Source organism: Zonotrichia albicollis, chromosome 3 (assembly GCF_047830755.1).
Source record: "Zonotrichia albicollis isolate bZonAlb1 chromosome 3, bZonAlb1.hap1, whole genome shotgun sequence".
Taxonomy (NCBI): Eukaryota; Metazoa; Chordata; class Aves; order Passeriformes; family Passerellidae; genus Zonotrichia; species Zonotrichia albicollis.
The window spans coordinates 14704246-14724904 of NC_133821.1; the positions used below are offsets into that span (position 1 = coordinate 14704246).

The 20659-nt window shown below is 40.5% G+C and overlaps 1 protein-coding gene across 3 annotated transcripts in view; it reads right to left on the reverse strand.

The window, feature by feature from the left end:
- Positions 1–20659, reverse strand: part of XDH (xanthine dehydrogenase) — a 61398-nt gene that overhangs the window by 34541 nt on the left and 6198 nt on the right. The window contains exons 1-6 of one of the 3 annotated variants that reach the window (XM_026794457.2): positions 14151–14186; positions 6257–6314; positions 3974–4070; positions 2783–2891; positions 1213–1339; positions 381–442 (exon numbers count right to left, since the gene is read on the reverse strand). In XM_026794457.2, the coding sequence (XP_026650258.2) occupies positions 381–442; positions 1213–1339; positions 2783–2891; positions 3974–4070; positions 6257–6314; positions 14151–14171 (474 nt within the window). In that variant the 5' untranslated portion in view covers positions 14172–14186. Of the gene's footprint in view, positions 1–380; positions 443–1212; positions 1340–2782; positions 2892–3973; positions 4071–6256; positions 6315–13342; positions 13631–14150; positions 14187–20659 lie in introns of those variants that run through there. The other 2 variants (XM_026794459.2, XM_026794458.2) reach the window with 2 other exon arrangements.

A 20659-nucleotide genomic window follows, 5' to 3' on the forward strand; every position in this document is an offset into this window, starting at 1 on the left:
TCCTCCACAGCATGTCCCTACCAGTGCACCAAACCTTCACAGGTAATTCACACCAGGATCAGCTGCAAGTTGTATTATGCAGAGAGGGTGAACTTTTCTGAGACTGAGAGAAAAGAGTTACAGAGTGTGATTTCTTGTGATCCAGAAAGGGACTATCAGATGGATCTTATTTAAATGTCCCCAGCAAGTGGAGAGAGTAAAATATTTACTCTATCTGAATTATTAACACATGAATCACATAAACAGAGGTCAAGAGTTGGAGCTGGGTTGTTGGAACATATATATTTCCTTCCTCCCCATTTGAGTTCATAGCATGTTTCAGTAACAGAAAGACAGCCAGCTTTCCAGGTTTCTTTAAAACATCATCTGAAGCCACTTACTTTAGCAAATGTCCTGTATCCTTCCAGAATGGGTCTGTAGCCTGTACACCGACACAAGTTCCCTGCATTGTCAGAGCAAAAGGATAAGGATTTAGTGTCATTTGGCTAAAAATTTATCTTCTTTTAAAACATTCTATTGTTTCCCACAAAAGCTTGTCAAATCTTGATACAGCTAATGAAAAAAATGGGAGGAGGAAAATTTCATTAGGAACCTTGCAACAACCCTACCATTCCTTTTTGTTGAAATTTAAACTGAAATTCATTTAGAACAAATTCAATCTGTCTTATTCAGTATTCATTTACCTCAATTGAGTGAGTCTTATCAGTATACCAACTAGTCTGTCTCCTGAATTACCCAGAGATTGCTTTCTCCTGCATCATCATTCCTCTCAGATCACTGCTGGAAGCACAGTGATGACTCTAACCTCAGCACCAACAGCAGCCTCTCACAGGATTTACACAGTTGGGTTCTGCCCCACTCCATCATTGCACGTTCCTGTCTTGGTCCTTGACTTGAGGACAAGTTCTCTGTCACTTCTGCAGGCTGTTCTGACAGCAACGAATAAACAAGGACACTTTCATGCCCCTCAAGGACAGGCCACCTTTTGGGCTCCTAATCCCAGACTGAGGCCACTTGAACCTGCTTATGAACTATGATGTTCATTTCATAGCACCTGGCTGGTCTCCAAGTGAAAAAGCTACTTCTTAGCCTCACAGCCACCAGCTCTTTTTAACAAAATACATTGAATAATGGTGCACCTCCATCCCACTGAGTGAAGCAGATGTAAATAAAGCAGAACAGGTTGCACCCCTGCAGGGCTGTGAATATTACCTTGGAAAGCATCTTCAATATCCTCCATGTGGGGCTCGGGGTTGTTCCGAAGCAATGTGTACATGGACATGACAATGCCTGGAGTGCAAAAGCCACACTGGGACCCATGACTCTTGGCTATTCTCTCCTGAGATCAAGTAAAAACCACAATTAGCCCATAATATCAAGGTGAGTTCATTGTTGTGTTTGTTTCTATTACACTAGTGTTAAAAGCAAAACCCAGTATCACAGAGGAGTTAAGATTATCATCAGATGTTCTCTGGTCAATTAATCTATGGGACAGCCTTCAAAGAGGAGAGCAGCTTGAAAAGTTTGCACCTAGGCTTTTATTGTATTTGTGGGGTGCCCTGGGGCAGGAAGGAATGGTGAATTTGACTCCATGTCCTTAGAAGGCTAATTTATTATTTTATGACACTGTATTATATTAAAGAATGCTATATTATACTAAAGAATACAGAAAGGGTACTTACAGAAGGGTAAAAAGATAATAATGAAAACTTGTGACTCTCTCTAGAGTCTTGACACAGCTTGGCTGTGATTGGCCACTGAGTGAAAATACATCAAAAACTAATGAAACAATCACCAGTTGGATAACCAATCTCCAAAGACATTTCAAAGCAGCAAAACACAGGAGAAGCAAATGAGTTAAGAATTGTTTTCCTTTTTCTGTGAGGCTTCTCAGCTTCCCATGAGAAGAACCCTGGGCAAAGGGATTTTTCCAGAAAATATGACTGCCACAGGCTTTGAACTCAAAGTGACTGAGGGCCACTAGAAGATTCCAAGGAGATCAGGAATTCTTCAGATTTACCATGCTAGCAAGCTTTGGGTTACCTGCCTAAACCTGACTTTGAATTTCAAAACTTCGCTGTCAGAATCTCCAGGTGGGAGGACAGAAAAGAAGACAAAGGCTGCCATCCATTCACGCACATTGAACTTATTTTTCACCTTGTTATTCACTCCCTCAAATACTGGCACAAGTCCTACCCCTTGTGCAAGCTGAGATGAATCACAGTTTACCTTAAGGCAGCAGGTCTGACAAAGAGAGGCAAGGCTGCATTGTAGCACCTTGCTACAAGAGCAAGGATGCACACGGCTGTCACTCCTTCTCAGCAAGAATGTTTTGAGACTCCAGAAACATCACTGTACCAAAGCTTTCTCCACTACTACAGGGAAGGTTCCTAACTATGCAAGATCAGAAACCAAAGTCATTTGTTGAAGGCCATAGGAGAGCCCAAACCTATGCCAAATTTCCTAGCTGCAGGTCATTAGATTGGCTTTCCTCACAACATCAATCTTCCCAGACCAGGATGTGGAGAAAATACAGCCATGCAAATGCAGCCCAAGGACAAAAGCACTGGCAATTCAGCCAGGATAGCATGAGTTACCCTGTTAGGGGCAGAACAGAACCCTAGCATTGCCTCAGGAGTTTGGTTCTGTCACTCAGCTATTCCTGCAAGTATGGATTGCTCATGTGGAGAGTCAGCCCCATGGCTTTAGCGAAGGAATAGGTTTAAGTAGCACAAGAAAATATGCACAGAGGGTTTTAAAGTTCCCAGTATTAATAGCTTACCTGGGCTGGGTGCAGCCTGGATTTGGTGTTTCCTATGCCTTCAACAGTAGTTACAGCCACGTGATGCAGGGCACAGACAGGGAAGAGACAAGCATTGGCAGTATGGTGGCTAAAACACTACATTAAGGTCATTTCATTTAACACTGCTGCTCAGCAAAGGAAAAAGGGAACAGGAGCAGTGAAAAATACTCAGAAGCTACAGCAGTGAACATAATAAGAGCACTTAAGTAGATGTGATACAACAATTAATTACAAATCAAGTCCTACAGCAGCACCAAGTAATCCAAAGTTCCAATAAATATCCCTTGCAGTTTGATCCAGGTATACACCATAGGATTTCACCTAGATGTAGTAACTTTAAACATCCCTGTTGCACATAACCCACAAAAGTAATTTACAGGGGCAGACCACAAATACCAAGATGTTGTGCAGCTGGACACCTGCAAAGTTACATAAGAGACTGGAGTTTTGTTGGGTTTTTTTCTTTTAGCTAGAAAGCTGTTTCTAGATGGAAAACATGGGGGAAAAGTCTAGACTGAAGGTAAAAGAGATTAATGTTGCCAAAACTCTCATAAAAACTAGCTATTTTATCTCATTTCAATCAAGACAGAATAAGGACCCTAAAGATATCTTGTTTATGGCTATTAAGAGAGGATCCAAGTTATAGTATCTCCAAGCATTATTCCAAATATATTAAAGATTTCAGTGCTTTCTGTTCCCCACAGCAAAACTAAACTGAGGCCTGTCTCTGTCTCATCCTCTCTTTGAATTCCCCTTTGTTTTTATTCCATTTATTCCCCTGTCAATTAATTAAAGTAAGAAGAGGAGGAAATTTTGTCTCAGGAAATTGATAATTATTTCAAAGTTGCAGTACAAGTAGAGAAAAAAGTTAATATCTGCTGGCATAGAGAAATGAGATTATTGTCATAATACAATAACAATAAAGATTTTATCACAATAATCATTATATGGTTTGTCACAGGACAAAGTTAACATTAGAGTCAGTGTACATATTGCAGGACACAAGTAAATAGTTCCTTATAAAAACTGTGCAATGCTTTAAGAAAGTATTTTTCTTATCTCAGCTTTCTGAGCTTATGTTCTGAAAGTGAAAAATGATGTTTTGGCAGAAACATTCATTATATAACTTTTTTTTTTTTTTTAAGTAGTACCATAGACTGCAAAGGATACAGGATTTTCTTCCTGAAGGGATCATATTTGGATATCATAACAGTGCAAGCACCACATCCACCTTCTCCACAGCCTAGTTTGGTTCCACACAGGCCCACTGAGAGAACAGGAATTAAGGAAAACACAAAAAGAATTGGCACAAACTTGCTCAAGTCATCAATCAAGGCTGAGGAACAAGTTCCTGCTGGAAGCAAATCACTCATTTCTTCTGTGAAATAATTTAACATAAGCAAAGTTTCAAAAGCTGGCATGTGACTGTTGAGATCAACACCCAAACCCCTCATAAGGTCACAGCCCACACTCTCAGAAACAAACAAAAAAAAAAAATATCCTCAACTGCAACAGTTCCCACTTTCCATGAGTCAGAAAGGGAAATGACACAAGGGAGATAAAGCACTGGTAATTGCTGAGCAGGAGCTGTTCAGGCACGCAGCCACATGCATGAGCCACGCAGTGACATCCTCCTTTAGCACCTCTCACTGGTGGGGCTGGATTTCTTCCTGCACCTGCTTGACTCCTACCACCCAGAAGGCTGCCAGGAAGGGCAGCCACTCTGGGCTACAAGTTACACAGTTTAGCACCGGCTGGGAGCTGCATTTGAACTGCTCACAAACTACCTGCATCTCCAAAGTCATGGTCTGGCCACCCCATTTCTGATGGCTTGCCAACTGATAGGGACAAAACCAGCCATGCACACTCCCCCAGGAGCCTGGGTCCCATAAAATCATAGGAAGGAGACACTGAGAGCCAGAACTCATGGAGATGCACAGAACCCCTGCCCAGACACCTGGGAGCTCATTAAAAGGTAATTAGACACTATTTTTTATTGCAAAGAGAATTGACCAATGTTGAGAGGCTTTTGGTGGGGTAAAAATCAGCTGATTTCATTGGCAATGGACACCGTGTTGAGATAATCAGGGCCTTTCCCTGTATCACAGAGCCTCTGGAAAACCAACACACGATGCGCTAGAGGGAACTCAATTCATCCTGACTTCTCTACAAACAGTGTGGCACTGTTTCTAGAGAATCATAGAATCATTGACATCGGAAAAGATGTTAAAGATCACCAAGTCCAACCAACATGATGCTGCCAAGTCCACCACTAAACCATGTCTTTGATGAAAACCTAAGGCTGCCAAGTCCACAATTAAACCATGTCCTTAAAGCCACCACTGCTTTTCATAGAACCACGTGCCTGCTTGAACAGAAATACAGCTTTCCCATGCCATCCAATGCTTCTCTTGACAATACTGCTAACCTGCCTCAGTAAAACATGTTTCTCAAAGTATTGTCTGACCCTAACAAGAATGCTCATGTAGAAGATCAGCAGGTTTTGAAGGGCTCAGATTCTCTCTTCACAAAGCTATTTGCATTAGTTATCTACAAGCTTAGATATGCAAGTTCTGGCAGTAAGACAGGCACACCTAGGCACAAGAGTAACACCACTTACATTTCCTCCTGACCTTTATCCATCTATGGTACACTCAGATAAACTGAGCTGCTGATAGCTCTACTGGAAACCTCCAAGAGGGGTGTGATTCATGTCCCTGTACTTCCTTCCTTCAGCTCCCAGACAAATGGAACACACCAGCATGGTATGGATACACCAACTCAGCTGTGAACAGTTTGGCATGTGCACACACCCAGCTGGCCAGACAAAAACTCAGAGAGCATGGAATGACACTAGCTATGGAAGCAGACCTGGTCTGGCAGCAGCCAGCCTGATCATGACAGTAACAGCTACTCAGCTCCTGAAGCTGCTGTGACTCACAGGGTGACCAGTTTCAAGCAGGGGTGAAACGTGACTGCTTGTATCTGCTCAGGTAAACACACCCATGGTACATGGGGGTAACCCCTGCCTCTGAACCTGCCTCCCTGGGCCATCTGATAAACAGCACAGCGTTATCAGTTATGGGATATTAACTAGCCAATATGTTGTTTTGGCCAGAAAATTCTTTATTCTTTGTGTGGAACAAGCTTACATTTCCTTCAATTTTATTGCCATCTCATTATCGCTTCCTTTCCATCATATTATAATTCTGTGAAATTACAAGTTTTTCCTTAAAGTATTAATAAATAATTTAAAAGATATAATTTAAAATCTGTTATGAAGTTTGGAATAGCAGCTGTAATCTTTGCTAGCAAGAAATCAGACAATGCAAAGCATTCCCTCTTAAACTACGTGCAAAATCTCTGCCCAGTACTCAAGTGACAGAACAGTAAACAATTATGAAATGCTGTAGGCATTTAAAGCTTTCTGCCATTTTCTCTGGCAGTGGATACATTTTCTCCGTAGATAAGTTAGCAGGGTTGTTTCTGGATCCACATCTTTTTCCACCACCTGCAAGAAGGGAAAGATATTGATAAACACAACAGGTTTTACAACACAGATAAGTTAGTTGCAAGGGGAAAGTTTGGTCTTTCTGCAACTTCTTTTCCAAAGCAGGAAGCAAAAATCACAGATTATTCCAACAATGTTGGTCATGTGTCCAGACACAAGGTTTCCTTGAATTTATTGTGTAAGAGGGAAGTAGATACATTATATGCATCTGAATTTTTCAGACATGGCAAACTAAGGCAAACCTAAAAAACCCTTCATCAAAAATGCCAAACAGTAGTGAGAAGACTTTGTGAGAAAAGGAAGAACTGTGTTTTGTACTAAAATCTTGGGTTCCTGACACATCCCAAATGGTGTCTCATCTTTGTCAACTCTGAGTAACTGAACTCTGCCCTTTCTTTTACAGAGAAGGGAGAGAAAATGACCAGATAAACAGAATGACAGAAAAAGCACCAGTAATAGGTTTTGCAGAGAAAAACCCTAACAGTGGAAACTGTAACATGACACACAGGTGCAACAGGATGGACAGCAAGTACAGATTCTCTGAAGTTTCTCTTTCTTCCCTTGTAATATTAAATCAATCAGTATTACAGTATTAGCCATCCTAAATGTGGGAATACAAAATTCTAAGAAAGGAAACATTTTTGCTGCACATTTTGAACCACCTCCATCCTATTAATAGAGTTAATTAGAAGTTACCCATTAGACATAAAGCATTTTACTTTAACCTCTGCCCAGAGGTCCCAAACCAAACTTCCACCCCTGTCACAGGGCTTGTCTTCCCCTTTTTCTGTTATTAATAAAGTGTCAAGAAACTTTTCCAAATTCACTGTGTGCCAGAAAATCATGTTCTTGGCTCTTATTTTATGCAAGTCCTAAGTACAATAGTTACAGTTTATTTAAATTAATCACTCCCAGTTTGAAGGGCAAATTGAAACAGGGGTCATTTGTCCAAGTATTTTTTTTTAACTTTCTTTTCTCACTGATAAGAAACCTTCACAAACTCAGCCCTGCTCCAGTTTTATGCCTCTGACACGTGACATGGTTATCCTAAAGAGACAAGGTTCACACTTCCTGTTTGAGTTCACTGTTCTAGAATTAACTGATAAAATTGCTGCTACAAAACACAACTGGTCACTTTTTGCACATCTCATTCCTTCACTGGGGATGATCTACAGGAAAAAAGAATCCATTCTAGTTGGGAATGTCATATTGCAGATCATGCAGCACCCATGGCTGCTATTCAGAGCAGAATGCCCCTGTTCCCTCACCTCCTGTATTCATAGAAATAAATAAAAGCATGCAGAGGCTCTTCCATGACCATCTGGTTCAGAGTAAGCCAACACCTCCCTCTGCACCTTCTCAGACAGACATGAGAAGGAAATCCCAAACATCCCTTTGACTGTGAGTGGACAAATGGCCTTTCAGAGCCATTCCACCGGCAAAGAGCCAGCCCCACAACTCCCACTGTCACACTGAGCTTCTTCCTCGTGTCTGTGCCAATGGCCATTACAAACCCTTCCAAAGCAGCTTCCAAGATAGCCAGACACAGAGAAGAAACTTTACAACACGTAAAGACTTTCTGTGCTTATATCAAAGAAAACATCTCAAGAGGTTTTACTGAAAGAGTGCAAGAAGTGCTCAGTTACGTACTCAAACCAAGCAATTAAAAGTTTGGCCCACTGGCTTCTTTTCAGGAAGCAGGAACTAAAAGACAGGCCTAGTCCTTCATTTTTCATTTAACCACTCATCTCCATGTACTTTTAATGATGTAGGAACATGTGAAGTCCCAAAGCTGATGCTTTGCTCAACTTTATCAGAAAGTGTCTCCCACCATGTCCCAGACAATCCACAGCCTTACTCTATTCCAGCCAACAGCCCTGGATTGCTACTTCAGCCACTTCAAACTGCTCCACTGGAGCTGCATATCTGCAATCCTGGCAGAGACTAAGGATCTGAGGGAGATATGGTTAAGAGTTTGGAGAACATTCTGGATTAACACAGATCTCACACATCACAGATCAAGGAATCATTTCTCTTCACTTCAAATTCCTGGTGGGAGGATGCTGGCTGATGAGTCTCTCTTGCTGGGCACAGAGTAAGAATTTTTTGCTGTTCTTGCCTTTTGCTCACTGTTGTTGATGCTGGCTTGTCCTCCAGCATATCATTCCTCAAGTGGTTTGTTGCAATCTCCTGCTGTGATTTGTTCTTAAAATATTTTAAAACCCTGTGGGTGAGGATAACACATCTTGTCTGATACCCAGTACAATATAATTCACAGCTCAATACCACAGCTCCTGCTCACCTCCCCCAGTGTCCTTGTACAGAAAGAAACTGAATTCCATCTATTGCCTTCTGTGGTTGTAGAATCAGACAACTTAGATACGGCAGTTAAAGAAGTAGTTCCCTTTCGGTAAGTTTTTAGAGTTTGGCGATTTGTTTTATTTTTGGTTTTTTAAATCAAATGTCATATTGCAGGTGTATCAGATTGATAACCATATTTTGACAATTTTAAACTGGATTTACTTCATTTGGCAGCTTAATTATTAATCAAATGCAGAAAGAAACTGTTGAAAATGTTAGGATGGTACAGACAGTCAAATGACTCTCAACAAATTTACTCTGTACTGCTGTGTTTGTACTACACGTCTGTTTGCTTACTGATTCTGGGAACTTTGAATACTCAGATCCACTTAGCAGGGAGCCTAGTCTGGCTCCCTGCTGAAGTGGATCTGAGTATTGAAAAGTTAAAAGCACAAAAGCCCTGAAGTTCTTTGTGCTTTCAAGTACCACACAGAGCAGGTTCTGAAGCAGTTCTTTACACCTTTAGAGTGCATGGATTAGTGCAGAAAAATGTTGAACTCACTTCCGCATAATTTTATGTACAAAACTTCAATCTCAATAAATATTCTTGTTTTTCAACTTCTCTACCTGCCACTCACTAATTCAGATAACTTTGCCTTTACAACACAAAGCATCATATTTAAATCATGATTCCCAGAAAGTTAGGGGTTTTTTCAGTTTAAGGGAACAGTAGTTGAACAAGTTAAATAGAGGAACAGAAGGAAAGTGAAAAACTTTCCCATTTTACCAAACAGCGTGCTAAAATTTCCATCAGTTGGGATCTATAAATGAGAAGCAGGTGTTTTCCTGAAGGACAAGATCCCATTCAATCACTAATCCCTGGTCACTGATTAAGTTTCAGGAAGAGAAAGTGAAAGGTTTTAACCAGATTGCCACACAGCAAGTCAGACCAGTCACATGTAAAGGTCCCCTAAGACACGAAAATCTGTGAATGTATTATTCCTGAAGACAATGAGAGATTTCAAATTCATTTATTAGGAAAAAGGATTAGAACACAAACGAACAAACTAAATATAACTGCACAATGTAAATTTGCTACTGTTCATGAGAATACTTTCTTCTGCTTTAAACTAGCACCCTGAAAGCTCTGAAGTCTCTGTTTATGTAGAACCCAGAGGTCCACAAAGCTCAGAAAAATCCTGTATTTTAGCTGGTCCCATCAGCAATCAAATACTCACAGACTTTGGAAGTGGTAAGAGGTCTAATGTAGCTTCCAGCATAGATCCTCCCTTAGCATTCAGAATAGAAATAGAAATATTGACTCCAAGCGTTTAAACTAAAATTACATGCTACATATGCATGAGACAGACTTGTCAGCCAAGAGAAAAAAATTGTCTCTATTAGCTTTAAATTGAACATCCTGATTTGCATTCTAGTCTAGGCAGACTATTAAGAGAACTTGGAGTTAGTAGTGTGCCAAGCTATATGCCCAGTGAAATAAACAGTCCTGAATGTAAAGTGTGCTCAGCTGCTCCAAGGAGACTTTTCCTTGACACCAGTGCAGGCCAGGCTAACGTGAGGGAAAAAATTGCGGCAATCCATGTCCCTGTCTCACAAACCACCTCTTGGCACGTGGTTTTGTACAGTGACAGGACGTCAGCAGGCCATTCACAATGTCATGAATTCCCACAGCAGGAAACTTTCCCACTGGCCACTCTACCACACTCTTCGCAGTGAATCAGCTGGAATATTTAATCAGGATCCCAGATGGATAGAGCCATGTCCTAACTTGGAGTCACAGAATATACTGACTTGGAAAAGACACACTAAAACCATCCAAGCTCAACTCCTGGGCCTGCACAGGACCCCCCAAGAATTCCAACAGGTGCCTGAGAGCATTGTCCAAATACTTCCTGAAGTCTGTCAGCCTTGGTGCTGTGGCCACTGCCCTGGGGAGCCTGTTCCAGTGCCCAACCACCCTCTGGGTGAAAAATCTTTCCATAACCTCCCCTGATGGAGGCTGTTTTCTCAGGTCCTGCCACTGGTCACCATTGAGAAGATAATAATGCCTGCCTCTCCACTTGCCCTCTTGCTAGCTGCTGTTCCAGCAGAATTGCACTTCCAGGCACTTCCCACCACTCCTTCCATCACATCACCTTTCCCGTCAGGCAATGTTCCAATAAACTCCACCTACATTGCCACAGATCAGAGTGCCCCAAGAGTCCAATTCTCTCTCTTAAACCTGCATTTGCTCAGGCAGTAACTTGAGTGACTTTAGCAACACACACAAATAAAGGAATAGAAAAAAAAAAGCCACTGGAGGCTCTGGGTAGAGCAAGTGAAACCTGCTCCTTCACTAGAACTGCCTGCTCCATGGGGCAGTGGGAAAAGATGCTAAGAGAGCTTTGACATCCAAATCAGTTGGTACCATTGGTAACATTAATCATCCCTTGGTGTTTGTTTGGGGTTTTTTTTTCAGCCAAGCTGCCAAGATGACACTGTGATAAACTCCTTTACACATGCACATAGGCTTTGTAAACAAGAACAGCAGTTCCATAAAAATTGCTGAAATGCAACAAGGCCAGTGTCACTCACAGGAGGTTTATTACCTGCAGGACACAGCAAGGACAGGCAGAAGATCCAAAATAAACAGGTTGTTTTTTGCTGATGGCCTTCAGGGCCTAGGCTGCCATTTCTCCCCTTCTCTGCCTCACCCCACATGCATAAAAGAAATTCCCACAAGGCCAGCTCTAGGCTTTGATTAATAGACATTTTCATGTGTTAGCAAAAGTTTTCTCCAGAAAGAACTTTTCCAACAAATTACACAGAGCAGTGCTCTTGTAATAACTGAGCACCAACCAGTGCTGAAGCACCACTTGTAACTGCATGCAGGAATTTGTTTACAAACTCCTCATACCTACCAAGACAGGCCTATTGGTTTTGAACCTCGGCTGATCTGGCACGAGAATTACAATTCTCTCTGATTAGGGCATACCAAAAAAAAAAAAAAATTAAAACAGGGCATTTGGCTTGTATTAGGAAAAAAAAATCAAATAAGACAGGGTACTTGGCTTGTATCAGGGTCTGGATTGCCCAACACATTTGTGGCAACCTCCTAATGCAACAACTAAAGAGCTCCAAGTTCACCCTCTACAAACTGAGGTTCACAAAGAAAGCATCTCACAAAAACTTCACAGAGCAAGAAGACAACAAGTTAATGGTGTGCCACCTGTTGCCTCCATAGCAGAATTCACCAGATAAAATTCACAGACCATCCTATGCCACAATTTCAATTACCAGACTCAATTAGCAGTCACAATTAACTTGGAGCTTCATGTTTTCATCTCTTTCTAGAAACAATAAATGGCTGATATGTCAATTAACACATATGAACCACTACTAATCTGTGTGAGCAAAGCCTAAGTTGTCATCCTTCTCTATAAAACCTCAGAACCAAGCCTGGGCTCTACATCAGCATTATATTTAACACCTCTATGACTAATTTTTAGTGTACACTAGATAAAATTCATTCTTCAGTAAACTGTTAATATATCAATAAAACAAAACATCCATATCAAATCCACTAGTACTTCAGAAAGCTCTAATTCCAATCCAATTTGGGACACAAAATCATAACTAAAACCCCGAATTGTAGCTACACTCCATCCACATTAAACAACCATGAAAAAGCAAAACGGATAGTAATCCTGTGCTAGTCTGTAAGGCAGGGCACAGAGCTTTTTAACCAACTGAGAGCGTTGTGTGACCCCTCAAGGGATTAAAAATTAATTGTCCAGGCCAAACGCAGTATAACACCTGATTTACATCCATAAGCAGTGCTCAGGGAAGGTTTGCAAACTCTTGGCTCCACACCAATGGATAAGCAACCTTGGCCCCTTCCCTTCCCAGCAGGAAGCTGCTTTGGCATGAGTTCCCTTAACCAAGGGTTTGGGCAAGGGGAAGGTGGGGAAGGCAGCACTGAGCTGAGCTCAGAAACAGAATTAACTTGGTAGTTGGCCCAGGAGTCAGCTTTGACTTTTGTAACAAGCCTTTGAAGGGGCATTGCTAGCCAGGCAAAGTCCAAACTGAGGAAAGGGAGATCTAGGACAAGCTGTTCAAATGTGTCCATCACTTGCAATGAGCAGCCCAGTCTCCTGTGAGACACAGTCACTTCTCAGGTTATTGCCAGGAATCAGTACCAGTTCATGGGCTTTCTTTCTGAAGAGATTTCTAGCTTCTTAGATGGAAATAGAATAAACATTTTTCTAAACCCCTTTCAAAAAACAGATGTTAGAATTACTTATTGATGAATTATATACGGATGCTTCCATTTGAGTTGAATTTTCCAGATATGTTGTAAATACTGAAATTATTTCTAGCAGGAATGCCTGTATTCAGCAGTGCACACTTATTTAAAAAGTAGCTACGTCAGAATTGCAGTAAATTATTGCCAACAAATCAAAAATGTAAAAGGAATATTATGTAATTGTGTTATCCTTTGAATAATTCACAAGGTAAACTCAAAGAAGAGAAGAAATAATTTAGCAAAGCAACATGTAGTCTTCACAATTTAATACTTAGAAGTCATGGAATGACTTTTAATACAGGACTTAAAAGTCATGTATTCTTATCAGAAGACTTCAGAGGAGGAAAAAGATGACTAGAAAAGTAAGCGATCAAGCCACAATCCAGGAGAAAGCTGAACAGGAAGCTGGGATCCTCCTTACCTTTTTACCATTCACAAAGAAAACAAGCTCATCCCCTGCCTGGTTGGGAGCCATCCTGCACCCCTTCCCAAGTTGACTCCAGCAGGGCCACAGAGCAGCCTGGTGAGAGCAGCCCTACTCCCCAGAGCAGAGTGAGCACCAGCCACAGCACAGGTGACCCGAGTGTGCCTCCACAATGTTTGACTTGATTTTCACCCCGGAGCCCTGTGAGAGCCCATGTTATATAAGAGGCAATGCAGAGGCGTGCCAGCTGCCTGTGGTTGGTGCTCCTGCAGCCCTAATGACAGCAGAGCAGCTGGAAGCACAGAGTGACCCGCCCCCTTTTATATAGCAGAGGATCAAAACTCAGCTGCATTCCCTTTGGATGATCCTGCCAGGCTGCCACCAGCGAGGAATTCACAGGGGTTTTGCAATGCAATGCAAACTTCAGGGGAGGGAGGCAGGGAGGGGGCGTTCTCCCAGCTATCCCTCACCAAATATTGACAATAAAAAGCTGTTTCCCTTGTTCTGTGCAGAGCCCATCCACCTGGCATTCACCACACAGAGGTCTCTAATAACAGCACCTGCTTATTTAAAAAACTCCTTGATATGTGCACATCTGCTGCTAGGCTTTCACTGTTTTTCCTGGCAGTTTAAAAGCTGCAGTACCCTCTACCTGGGAGGACATAATTTAAATAGGTATGTGTTTGTCCACATAAAAGCAGTTCTAGAGAGCTGGTACTCTGATCCAGTACCTATTTTGAGGTGCTAGGCTAAAATCTAGCACTTCAATGTTTACACTGGGCCCTTGAATAATTTAGTCTCTTACCTGTTTTAGCTTAATCCCCATATCCTGGCTCCTGGGTGCATGTTGCCAGTGAAATACAGAGAAAAACCAAGGATTTTTTTGTCCTCCATTTCCCTGGTGGTGGTTTCTTCTGGTTTCTCCATTACACAACCACATATTTTGCATGAAGCCTTCCTGTTTATTTCTTCCAAAACTGTTGGCAGAATCATCCACGTGATGGCAGAATCCATATGACAGGCATTGGTTCATTGAACAAGATATCTAAACAGCTACTTCCAGTTTAAAATTCCACCACAAAGCAGCACAGTTCCAAAGTCTCATGGAAGTTTCCCAGCACTGTACCTTATCCTGCCTGCTCCATTTTGATTCTTGTGATTTTGCTTTCCTTCTTCAGTTTCAGTTATTTTTTTATTAGGTTTTTTAATTATTTCTTTTAAATACCTAGGAAAGCACTATATCAAAGTCTTCTTCTCAGGAACCTCTCTGAATAATTAACAAGATAACAGAGCCTAATTAAATTAGAATTTTCAAAAATAATCCTTCAGTATTACAGAAACATTTCACAGTGAACACAATACATACATTATTTTTACCAGCTTTTATCTTCTGTTTCATCTATTCTGTTTTCCCAGACTATACCCTAGAAAATCTATTTCATAACTAGTATCAAACACCATTTCAGCCTTCTTTATAGGTATTTCAGTTTGCTAAGAGTTCACAGCAAATTTACATAAAACCAGCTGCCTTAATCTATGTTTTCAGTGAGGTTGTGCATAGCTGAACCGGTGCTGACACCTATTGTCTGGCACCTCCCACTTTGCAATATCAGAGTACTAGAAAAAACCCTTTTCTCCAAGTGATCTTAAGCTCTGTTGCTTGGTATTTCTGTGCAAAATTTACACAAACACTACCCTCACGTAGCAAGCTTCAACCTCAAAATTAGTGTACACAAGGTTACTACTCATTAATAGTTTTGTAATATTTCAAACAACAATTGTTACTCATAACCACAATTAACATGTTATTACAGCAACCTTAAAGCAACTAGCCATTACAGCATTAACATCAAAATCAAACTTGTTTAGTTTCCTGATATGTTTTCCATAATGCATGATGCAGTTCTTGGGTTTAAAGAAAATTTCCAATCATATCATCACTTTTTAAAGGAATCCCATACTCAAATTTCTGCTTAGCCTTGGTGATAACATTATAGGTAAACTATTGATTTCTGCTAAACCAGTAAACAGCAATTTGATCCATCAACCTACTACATACCCAGGACAAAACTAACGATAAATATAACCATGATCACGATCTCCATTTATAGATTACATGGTAATTTAAAACTTCAAAACTCATCTCAGAGTGACTGATCACACAGCACCAATTTTGCTCATTCTCTCATCACCCTGATGGGATAGTCTATTACTATACCCATTTCAAAGGCAGAGAACGAAGACATACAGAACAGGAATTTTCCTAGTGCTCTAAACTCTGGAGCATGAGAGTGTGTGCTGTTGAAATGTTTTCTCCATTTCCTGGAAACCCACGTGCTCTGAAACAGAACAGAGGATTACAAGAAATCAGAGAAAAGAAAGCGAAAGCTAAAAAAAGCAAACTCACAAAATCCTCAACACAACTTCCTTAAGTGAACTAAAATAGAAAAGTTGCCTCAATCAAAGAAAAATTAGTTATTAGACAAACTATTCTGACTTGCCAGTCAGATAAATTCTAGCAGGTTTCCCATTTTAGAAATCATCCCTTTGTCCATTAATAACCCTGAGATGGGAATGGTTTAGAAGTTCAAAATTCCTTACAGTCTCATTCACTCACTAAAGAGCTCAGAAAGCAGTTGATATTAGTCAAGAACATGTTTTTTTTTAAAGCAGCTGACTTTCCTCATTCTGACTGGTTAATCCTGCAGACCTGACTGTTGCAATCATTATAATAATCATCTGTTCTGCAGATGATCATATGTGTAGCTCAATAAATACAGTGAAATTTATGGAAACACTATTCCTGCCAGGAATTAACTGCCAGAATTAGGTAAATGGATGAAAGTACAACAAGGAAACAATGCCGGGGTAATAAGGGAGGAGATTTAAAACAAACAGAAGTGAGATTTGTTGCTCTGTTCTGACATTCCTCTTTCCAGGTAACAGGAAAGAAGAAACAGGTGAGTCTGAAGAGAATTCTGTTAAGGGATTTATGAGGAGCAATTTTAAAAGCAAATACAAAAGAAAAGAGCCCCAAGTCAGTGCTTTAATGCAGTAATCCCTGTATCAAGAAGCTTCCAGTGTCTGCACATTTACTCTGTGTGCCCACTGCCCCTCTGGAGCCACTGTTGATAAACCATTTTGGACAGCATCTTCCCTCTGAAGTGCAAACAACCTGTTTGCTTTAGTTCTGGTGACTCCTGTTGGCTCATGTATCCTTTGTGGGAACACACACTGGAGTCTCTTCAGGGATCTCAAGAGGTCTCCCTGCACTTGCTGTTATCAGGGTCAGCCACAAGGGCATACAAGATTAATTAGAGCTGTGCACACCATCTCTTACTTCTTAAAAATCCCTTTTTAGACCCTCAGCTATTGGTGGTTGTGGCTTTGTTCTGTGTTCTCTATATGAGTTTAAAAACCCAAAACATCATAGAGGAATGATTATAAATTAAGTGTCAAGACAGAGAGTGTGACCTGAGGACGTTTGTTCTTCTCTTTGGCATCTCCTATCAGCCACTGGTGAAGACAGGTTCCTAAAAAAGTGGGCCTTGTATCTCTGGATAGGGACAGTCAGTCTTTATTGCCAAAGTCTCCAAAAAGAGCTCAAAGAAACAAAACCATTAGGGATCCTAATACAGACAGTAAACTTAATACCCTACAATAACAAAATACTCCAAAAACCCCCAATGAAACACAAGCCTCCCCAAAAAGTAGCTCTACATAAAGTTGCCATATGATTATGAAAGTAAGGTACTGCACAATTTTTCAAAGGCATTTCTCAGAAATTAAAAAAAAATAAATTACGTTCATGCAGTTTTCTGTGAGGGGTAAATTCCTTCATGGTTACAGACATTTGAGAAATATCATCGTTACAAAGCAAATATAAATTTGATTTCCCCATTGAGGTTTGTGAGTGGGTACTAGCTCATTATTCATGAATCACTAATCATTCAGTGTTCAGCTTCTAATTGTACAAATATTGTCTAATTATCCAGATTTATTGCGTGAATTATGAGCTCTTCACCTGCTTTTGAAGATGGGTGGAGTTTAATTATAGCTCTTTTCTTGGTCCCACCACCTGTCTTCCTATGAGAGCAAGAAATGAGCAAGGTTAGCCAATGCAGCCTTCTGTTGAGGAGTCCTGGTTGTCACTATTCATCACAATAATTAGCAGAGCATGACTGATTTCAGTTCATTCCATGTTTCTCCCATTGCCTATTTCCAGTGGGCCAAACAAAGGATGTTTCAGATATCTGACCTGAAAAACAACTTCTTTTCAAGCAGGCCTGTTAATGTGAGTTCCTTGTCTCCAGCAGCACCCAACTTGACACTTATCAGTTGTTTTTTACCTGCTTCCAGGTACCATGTGAGGGAAACTTCCTGTACCTGTCCTGATAAACTAACTCAAAACTGTACATTCTTCATCTTTGTTTCCCATCATCTGTTGACATTTTAGGAGCATCTTTTGTATTTAAACATTAGATCTCTGTCCCAGAAGGAGGCAGAGTTCCCCTTTTAGAGACTGCCTGTTGCCCCTGCCACAGGAGGAAGCATTTTCTCCAGTGGGTATTCCAAGGAAGAAAGGGCAGGGAAGCAGCTGCAAGAACCACATCAGGCTCTCCATTCTTCTGCACAGCTGCTAAAGCACTGCCTCTCTGGCATCTAACAATCCCATTATATTCCAAGATCCCTGCACAGGTAAGTAGGAGCTTCTGGGTCAGATTGACTAAGTGAAAACTAGCTCCCATACCATATCCATGCATGGCTAACTTTCCACTGCTTTTATTCACAGGAAGGAGTCTCCACACAAAAGTGTACCTTGCTTGTCTTGTTCTGCCCCTGTGACAGTATGAATTAATTTTGTTTGGGAGATGGTAATGCCTAGTTTACTCTTGTCTATACACAGGATGCAGTCTAGCATGTGGCTCCTTGTCAAAACTCTGATACCAGCTATATAAAGTAAATTTCTATTTCATATACTGTCCTGACCCTGCCTGGGCATCTGCACAAATTCTCTGTCTGTTCTGTGTATCTCACTGGTAATTATTTTCTCATTTCAGAATGCATTATTTGATGGGCAGTTCATCTGAAAACCAAGAAATCCTCCACAGCTGCTTCTGGTAACGAAGAACCAAAAAGGTTTTCCTGAATCAACCAAACATTGGACTGCTCTATCTAGGAGGGATTTGTATGCCAAAAGCTTGCAAGCATCCCCCAACTACGTAAGTCTGCCTAAGAAAAGGCTGCCTAAACAGAGCCCTGCACTTAATACCTTGCACTGTGATTTCCTTCTAGTTCCCTCATTAAGATTGCCTACCTAGACCGGACAAACATGGCAAGGCAATCACACAGAGACTTTGAGAAGAGTTTTGTTATTACCCAAGTGCAGGAAAGCAGATGGTATCACTGAAACAGGTCAGTTGTCTCCAACTGCAGCCATCATGGTCAGCTGATACCCCCCAGACTCTCTTGATTTCTCTTCAAAACAAATTTATTCTAAATAATTTTCCACTAAGCAATAGTAACAGACCATAAACATCAAGCAGGAAACAAAAAGACAGTTCTGGCTCAAGAGCAGTTGCTATAAACCCAGCATGCATCATTTAAGGTGAAAATTAGAAAAGCCATACCCATTATAGCAGTAACATTGAGGAATGTCCTTCCAGGAGAAGCAGTGCATGAAAAAGAAGATGAACTGCTTAAAAACTGAAAATTGAAGAGCCTACAAAGTGGATAATATCTTAAGCACATATTGCAGAAGTTGAAACTTAAATTACTTCAAGTCCTGTGTTTCTCCTCCAATCCTACCTAGTGTCCACAAGATAGATTTTCTCAAGTCATGTTCCTGATATCCCACAGTCTCAACTTGAAGTAAAAGAGCCTTCTTAGAGTCAAATTTAGTTTATTAAGAGCAGACAGCAAAGCAAACTATTTGTAAAAAGCCTGTAATGATGTACATCTAAAATATGTCTTTGAATCCCTGGCTACTCAGAAGACCTATTTTTAATTGCCTGGCTTATTTTCAAATAGAAGTACCTCAGTCAGACTTGTTGTTTTCAGCAATATGCCCAAGTATGAACATTTAAGGTCACTAAATAGAAGTCCTATACCATCATTCCTGAAGCTTTCTAATTCATGAAGAACAAGTTACTTCCACTTTTCAAGAATTCTATTGGACAACAGTTAAAAGACATAATACATTACTGCCATTGTGCTTTTTCAAATGCTTGCATGATGAATGTGCAGATCTCAAATATTTCTGATCCTTTGCCATGATTGCCCTTTATGCCACCCAATGACAGATACCACAAAGTCTTCATCTACCTTCTGAATTGGAATGCCTTCCTTTTCTAATAAAAAAGTCTTCCCCCACTGTCATTTTATATCCAATATTATTATATATGAGAACAAAAGGTAGAGCTGATAGTTTTCATGGGTTGGCAGGAGGCTACTTTGCATCATTCAAGTAGTCACTTAGAGGTTTTGATATTTACTGACAAAATAATTACAGGCTGTTGCAATAAAATAGCCAGCATGACTAATGAAGACACCTCACCACAGTGCAGATATACCTGTGCTTTTCAGAGAATGCTGATGATGTATCTTGATGTAAACATGATTAATAGCCTTGTTAAACTAAGATGACAAGATGGGTTTTAACCAAACAGCTTAGAAAAATACTTGAGAAAAACAATGAAAGTGTAAGATAAAGATATGCGGATGCAGAAATGCTCAAATTTTCTTTTCCCAGGCCAAGCAAAGTTGTGACCCAAGGGTTAACAAGGTTGGGACTGCAGAAATTGATAATGGACTGCTAGTTGTTTCCTCCTATGTTATCTCTATTGATAGCAATACAGGAATGTCCAATCACACCTGCCTGGCTTCTGCTGAATAAACCTGTGATTTCCTTGCAATGGTTTTTCAGCGATCCTTCCAGGAGATAAATCAGCTCTAGAAGAGCAACTCAAGTTAAGTGGTTAAAGGAGCCAACACTATTCACTTTGTTAAAGACAGCACAAAACCAAAGGTTTTACTCCCTTGAACAAAGTATAACCTATTCCATATAAACAAAAACACAGTGGAGTGGAATTGACAACTCCAGATCCATCTCCTCTTGAAGACCATAATGGTTCCAATCCTAATTGGATTACACACATAAAAGCATTTCTGTCCCAGACAAGCTGCACAATGGTCCTAAAATATAATTTGGTTTATCACCACAATAGAATACTTGAGATACAAGGGAGATAATTTAATTTCTGTGTCATAAAGCTTGTGATCTACAACAAAAGCTTCAGAGAAAAAAAAAGGGGG